This window comes from Pyxicephalus adspersus, chromosome 1 (genome assembly GCF_032062135.1).
Source record: "Pyxicephalus adspersus chromosome 1, UCB_Pads_2.0, whole genome shotgun sequence".
Lineage (NCBI taxonomy): Eukaryota > Metazoa > Chordata > Amphibia > Anura > Pyxicephalidae > Pyxicephalus > Pyxicephalus adspersus.
This window is the reverse complement of record NC_092858.1, coordinates 75873082-75880864: the sequence shown is the minus strand read 5'-3', so window position 1 is coordinate 75880864 and position 7783 is coordinate 75873082. Positions and strand designations below refer to the sequence as shown.

Genomic DNA, 7783 nt, shown 5'->3' with positions numbered 1-7783 from the left:
TGGCATTAACAAAAGGTAGTGATTGGGTTTCTCATATAAGGGGAGAGAAAAAAATTATCGTATTCTCTATTTTAATGTTAGAAATAGGTGTGTATGGTGTAGGAGGTTCAGAGTAATGGTGGTGGTTTTGTGCAGGTCCATGCCAAGGAACCTGGGTGGTAGTTTGATGTGGGTGACTGAGACCTTAGAGGGAGCAAATGGGTTGTTAGGAATCAGACAATGTAAAATCTGCACAAAATATGGTAAGAACTAAAGCATAAACCCCTGAATAATAAACCTACTGGATATCACAACACTTAAAACAAATTAGAAGAAAGAAAGAACAAGAACAAACAAATAATTTTAAATTTACAACTTTATTACATTTTTTTATTTGGATACAATACATTACATTGTCTACAAGACATACTAAGAACCTAAACATAACATATGCTTTTACCTTACTTATATCAAATATATTAATTACCATTTTTCTAATATACAATGACAAAATAATATTTCTTATATACGTCTATCATAAATTTCTATCAATTTATTGTAAATATATGTCAATGCATGGGAGTTTAATCAGGATAATTTTATTGGCTAGGTGTCTTTAATACCCAGATTCCTTAAAATAAGCACTACCATATTTGCTCTACACGTTTTACTGATGCTACACATTAATATATAATTAGCAAGCATCTAACACACATCTGTAATATAATCCCTAATTGTGGGTACATTTATACATTCTGATTGACACAGATTAACTTAACAATAAAGATTTACTTTTAAATATATATAATATTTTTTCAGAACTTAATAAAAACAACAAATATTCAGTTGCTTAAGGCAACGGCTAGTTCCAAAAAAAAAAAAAAAAAGTAGAAGATATTCGGAATGTTTTGTAGTTGTAGTAGAAAATAAATGCTCCCAATCCACTAAAGTATAAAATAAAAAGAAAAATATATAGAAAAATAACAGTTTTATTACTGTCAGGAGTTGTATTAAGGTGGCTACACAATAGCCAACACAATTATACGGTTTCACAGAAACCAACTTTCATTTGTCCTTGACTAAGACAAACCTATTTACATAATTAAAGACCGCCTAACTGGCGAGAGTATGGAAGTGGATTTTGCGGGAGCTTAATAAGATGGTGAACGCTGCTGCACGGATTTCCCTTTGAGAACACGTCTAATCTGTAAAAGATAAAAAAAAAAAATAAAAAGAAAGTTTTAATAAGTAAAAATATGAACCAAAACAAAAAATAGGCCTAGTTAACAGTCTGCAAGCTAAAGAGTACAAACAAGAACTGGGGTACAGGGAGGAACACTGAGCACATGGGAAATCTAGTGCTCCCTAAAATTAATGCAGGAAAGTCTTACCTCCTCGCCTACTGGTCCATCAGATACAAGATGTACTGGCTGCTCATTTTCTAGGTTCCGAGCACTTGGATCAGCCCCTTTTCTCATCAAAAGTTTTACAGCTCCAACATGAGCTCTTCTGTGCTGCAAACTTGCTGCAATATGCAATGCTGCGTTTCCATTATAGGCCTAAAAAAGGAAAAAGAATTTTCACATTTTTAAATGCAAAAATAACCATTTTTTTTTCTTTCTAAAAGAATTTACATTCTCTTGAATGTGCTTGGATATTCTTTGCCAAGGGAAAATTTTCTTGCTTGTTAATTCCGTTTGCTAAGTAACAGCCTGTTTCCTACCACTTTCATCCATATTTGAATATGCAAAGAAAACCAGCAAAAAAATCCAGACTTACAGCTGACTTCTGTAAGTCAAATCAATGTTTAAAATAAGTGTTCCCAGCATGAACATTTTAGGATCTCTGACTGTCCGTGACCCCAATTTCCACTGTAATCATGGAAAATTGCTGGTTGAAGAAGCTCTAAATTTGAGGTGTTAAATTCCTGCTTACCATTGAGTTCTAAGGTTCAGTTCACTAGCCCATGATCACTATATTGTGTAGTGACATATGGGTCCTCAATAGGAATGCATGTGCAGAATCCCAAAATTTTAATAAATGCTAAAGATTCTTCAGCCTGCTATTTCTTTGGAGGAGACTGGTGCCGTTAGCAGCAGGAGAAGCAAACATTACATGTCCTCTTTGCTGGAAACAATGAGCAATGAGCTGTTTGCAGTGTTTTGCAGCATTTTTTGCTATTTTGTTCCTAAAACATCCATTATCCCTTAGCTAATGAATTATTAAAAATACACCATAGAAGGACTACTGGCGAAAAGAACATTTAGAACAGTGAGCATATTTACCTTTGCATTGATGAAATTTAGACTATTTGGCGACTCCAAAAAGAGACTCATCAGTTCAAGGTTTGCTTCTTCGCAGGCCAGGTGCAAAGCAGTGCGTCCACTTTTGCGATCCTGTACATTAAATACATAGGTAAGTCTCTATTCCAACATTTTGCTGCCATTGCAAAGGCATCGCATTTGTAAATACATTTTATAAAGCATTGTTTATAGCATGCAATGAGCATCTATGTCCAGGATATAAAAAAACACAAATTGTTACCCCAGTGGTAATGATTAATCACAAGTGCCCTGAAGACAGTATTGTGTAGGTCAAAATATTTTCTTCTCAGTACTCTACAGTTCTTTTGCATGAGGTTCAGATACAGTGCCCATAGCCTGGCCATGGGTTTACATGAAAGATTACAACAAGGACTAAATAGCCAACAAAACATAGCATGTAAAAACATAACTTACTTTGGCATCAACAGAAGCACCCATCTGGAGCAATGTCTTAACGGTGTCAACCATTGCCTTGTTCTTCATAAGAAGTTCATCTGTAGCAGGAACACAGTTTTGCTGATACATCTGCAGTTGCTGGACAATTGCATTGTGTGCAAGTACTGCACAGTGAAGAGGAGTCAAACCTATGAAACATAGGACATAAGTTAGAGTCCATGTAGGTTTTATGTGGTAGGTTATAATGTTGTACTGGAACAAGAAATCATTGCATGTGCATATGGTCATTTAATGGAACATACAGATATAGATGTTATCATTACACCTACCTTCATAATTGGTTTGGTCCACATCAATATATTGATTGCTTGCAAGAATGCCTTTTTGAATTGCCTGGAATAACAGAAAAACCAAAACATTTGAGCAAAAGGGATATTATGTATTTACGTATTCAGTAAGAAACATTTAGGAGCGTGCAATTTTTACTGTTTGTGCATGTGAAAGGAAACACTCACTGACTTATTGTAAACATTGACCAAGAAATATTGTAAAAGGCTGAACTATCAGATATGAATATTTAGAAAGCACCACGTAATATAATAGGTTACAGTACTGAACAATACATTCACCTGTAGCCTATATCTTACCTGAAGAACTTGTGAGTACCCTTTTGTAGCACAGACATGAAGTGGAGTTCTTCCCCAGTAATCTGTAGTGTTGACTTGGGCCCCAAGGCTGATCAAATCTTGGACTATCAGGTGGTGATTGGCAGCTACAGCTACCTGAAGGGCACTCTGAAAGAAAATGAGCTTAAAATAAGTAATCTTTGAAATATGCAGTGTTTGAGAAATTATCCATAAAGATCCAATATATATGTGGTTTATGCCTATTGAGCCACTGAAAGCATTCTCTAGTGTCGCTTTTCTAAACAAGGTGAAACAATAAGCTCTGCCAGAGGTTGCTTATGAGAGAGAAATATCAGACTGATCCTTTGGCTACAATTATAGACTGGCCATCATTGTAAGGAGTCTTCTTCACTGACTACTAATGTTACAGGACACTTGTATATTGACCACCAATGTAAAAGGACACTGGTACACTGGGCACCATAAAGGGTAATTATCAATCATTATATTTAAAGGCTGTTGCTCCAGATATTTTGTCATATAGAATAGTAGTTAAGGAAAGGTTTAAGTACCCCTATTTTGTATTCTTTTACCTAAAACTCTCTACAATCTACTGTCCCTACAACCTAAGAACACAATATGTGCTACACTTTCTCTTTAAGCTTGGAATTTACACGTACAAGGAAACTGGAATACAAAAAACAGATAATTTAGGATAACATGATAAAAGCTAGAACATGCAGGGCAATGTGCATGACGCCTGGTAGTTTGAACTTTGTCAGTGATAAAATACTGATATGACATGCCCGTCTGACTAGTTTCGAATTAACTTTTCAGGCTGTCATATTTTTATCAGAAAGAGGAACTACGTATTTCAATAGGAAAAGATCGGCATCATTAGCCCACACACCTAGCTACAGATAAATAATGTACAATAAATAAAGCTTTACTGCTTACCTGGTTATTGTGCTCCTTAACATCCAGCATATTGAGGGCTGCCATCTTGCAAGCCAGGACATATGACAGAGCTCTTTTTCCTTGTGCAACTGTTATGTGAAGGTACCTATGGTACATAGGAGTATATAATGAGTCACAAGTCTTTATAAAACATGTGATCTTACAAAGAAATGTCAGGCTTGAAATTTACTTACGTATCACCATCTGTGTCTTTGGTGAGAAGTTGCTCTTCGGAAACATTGGCCAGTTTCTTTTCCTCTTGTTCAATCTGCCAGTGGAAGAATGATTTACCGATCTGCAGTGGGCTTGTCCTGTTTGCATCGATCTGGCACGAAGGTGGGGAAACACTTGGAGAAGACTGGGCCATATGATCTACAAACTGGTTGCATGCCGGGTTTAGTAGTGGGCTGAACTTCTCAGCTGGGATATTTGACTCTACAGATATGTTGGGAGATGACATTTCAGGTGGGGATTCAATAAGAGACAGGTAGCTATCAATGGCACGGCTCTCAAGCACATCATTTAAACACATTGCTTCTGGGTAGTTTTGCATTTGGTTGTAGTTATACTCTGTAGGATTTTTTTGAACTTGGGAACACCCAAACTGGTACTGGTCATTTTTGTGCTGTGGAGAGCAGTTGCTAAATGCTTGATTGGCTGGAGGTGGTGAAAAGGTTTGAGCTACAGGAACATCATGATAGAACTGTTCTGGAGTATTCGTCCAGTTTACTAGCACAGTGTTCAGGGATACTGGATTGGACTTGTGTTTGAGCTTCATTATAGACTGAAGAGGGTCCACATTGGAGTCTGTACCATTCTCACATTTTGGGGATTCATCCATGATGTCACAGGACTTTGGGGAACTTGGTGGTGTCTAGAGAAAACATTATTAAGGTTAAATAACTGGAGCACTATTGCAAATACTAGTAATTTATAATATTTAGGTGGGTATGAATTTACCAGGAAAGAACTGGACTGGTAGTGGCACGGTTTCTTTGCATCAGGTGCATCTGACATATATTCAATAGATCGCTTTCTGTTTAATATGTTCTTCAATTCTGAGGAAATAAATAAAAAGTTAATTGATTTTTACACTCGGGGATACTGACAAGGTAAAAATGCACTGAAATAAATAAACGTGTAGGACAAATATACCTACCAGCATATTGTTCATGACTTTGAATTTTCTGTAAAAAAAAAAAAAAAAAATGTTATCTAAGCTGAATGTCATTAAATGGCATTGCATTATAACCGTAAAAACTAGTGTGATTGTGTTGTGGCATCACACAATACAAATACTTATTTCTCTACATTTTGTTATAATTATTTAGCACAAACATAGGCAGCAGCACTGTATTTATCTTTGTAACACTCGGACACGTCCCTCTGCACAACACAAATGGAAGTGCTTTGCCATGCCCATGCGATTCAACAATATTCTTTTCTATTGTAAAACTTTGTAAGAAAAATGAAATCATACCTGACAATCCAGTGTGCCATTGTTAACTTTATTTCTTAGCTGATTAAGAAGTTCCCTCACAGGATTTCTCACTCTGACCCCTTGAAAGTTCCCCTTTGATTGGCGTCCTATCCCATTGCCTTGGCCAGCTAGAGTGGGGGAAAAAAAAAAAAGTTGTCATGTTACTGTAACTATGTACCTATGTTTAGTCCAACAGACACACAAAGACACTATAAGCTTTCTCCAGTAACAAGGATCGGCAGTGACTTATGGCATAGGTGGCCAACTGCATTGTTATGGCTGCAACCTATCTATGTGTTACTACTTCATGGGGATCGGACTAGATCATAAAAATACTGAGGGTCAGACTAAAGTCTGAAATATTCGAAATGTTAAAAGTCTGACAGCTACATTTAAATTGAGGCTATAGTGGCAGTAATTATTATTTTACCAAATTTATAATAATGGTGAAACCTATTTCTACAAAGAGACAAATCAACAATCCACATACTATTCTAGCAGCACAAAACAGATGAAATCAGACCGACTTACTAACAATATTCCCTTACTCTTTCTAACTACATAGGCTTACACAGGATGGGGGATCACAAAGTAGCATCCTATATAAAGCTATATATATATATATATATATATATATATATATATATATATATATATATATATATATTTCCTATACTGAGCCAAGCAAGCACAAGATGAACCTACCATAACCCACCACATATACCAAGCAAATAACAATGGCAAAAGTAAACCGGTACAGCAGCATAGTTTTAGTACACCTCTACCTTGTTCTGACGTAAAACAAATAATCCTTGCAATAAAACTTGCTTCTGCTTTGGTGCCAACAATTTTTTTAACCCTTTGCTTGCACAATAGGAGTTACACTACTTCCACAAGCTGACAGCAGAACTTACTATTATCAAATCCTTAAACAAAGAGATCTTTTACAATAAATGAACAAACGGCAAACTAACAAATATAACCGGCGATAAATTCCTTTGTATTTAACCTTCATCCACAGTTCTTTTGAATAGGGACAAGCAATAATTGATAATCACAGCAGTTTGTACAGCATTACGCTGTGGGCTATATTTCTGAAGAACTATTATTCACCCACTAATGGACATTTGTAATACTTTAGAGTAGGGGTACGTCATCTTTTTAAGGATTTAGATAAGGAAGATGTTGCTGTACTGGAACAAGAGAATTATTACCGAAGCAAAGCCATGCAAAGTCAATCAACAATGGATGAATAAGTTAAAGAAAATACAATGCAAACACACATTCTTAGTTGTAATAATGTCACTGATAAAAACATGATAAATGGTTATTAATATATAAAATGTATTCTTATAGCTGATTTAGCTCTGTACATATATAGGGATTTACACGAGCGGTGTTGGGATGGGAGCAGGTCTCTATGGTGTCAGTTGGGGTGACTGTAGGTGTATGGGAAGGACAGGTGTGCCTTACCTTTCCTGCTCCGGGGCCAGGAAGCACTCAGGCTCCCCTCACTGTCAGAGGCCGGGGATCCGGGAGCAGAGCACAGGGAATGGGTTGGAGAAGAAGCCGCCTCAGAGACGGGAGAATGGGAGCCGGCATAGAAATAAATCATGTCCATGTTCAGCATACAGTCTTGTTCTAGGAAGTCCCGAGGGTCCTCAATCACCTGCTGCACGATCATGCTGCTGTATTATACGATAACTCGGCTCTGGGCTGATTCTCTGCTTTATCGGTACAATGCGCAGCCACCAAGCAGCTTCTGGGTCACTCACAATTACTGTGGGGAAATTCCACGCACTTATGTATGACAGATGACAGCAGCTCACCCCACCCACCTTCCGGAAACCAACCAATGAGCGTCAAGTATGCCCGGCGCCTATTGGATGCTGCTGTGTAGTCAGAGTAGGGTGGGGGAGTGACTGGGCGGGATTTACCGGAATCGCACAACACAAACTTGCGTAATAGCAGGGGGTGTGTGTGTGTGTTAAATCTGTAAACAAAATCACTAATATCTGTGC

General features: G+C 37.2%; 1 protein-coding gene across 1 annotated transcript; it reads right to left on the bottom strand.

The window, feature by feature from the left end:
• Nucleotides 1–337: 337 nt before the first annotated feature.
• NFKBIZ (NFKB inhibitor zeta) lies at nt 338–7562 on the bottom strand (the record flags this gene model as incomplete). Its single annotated transcript, XM_072415116.1, is given in 12 exon segments — nt 338–1184; nt 1371–1538; nt 2265–2375; nt 2718–2887; nt 3029–3092; nt 3347–3493; nt 4283–4388; nt 4477–5156; nt 5243–5340; nt 5442–5469; nt 5763–5890; nt 7236–7562. Coding segments are annotated over 12 exon segments (1965 nt in total). The 3' UTR covers nt 338–1130.
• Between the last annotated feature and the right edge of the window lie 221 nt (nt 7563–7783).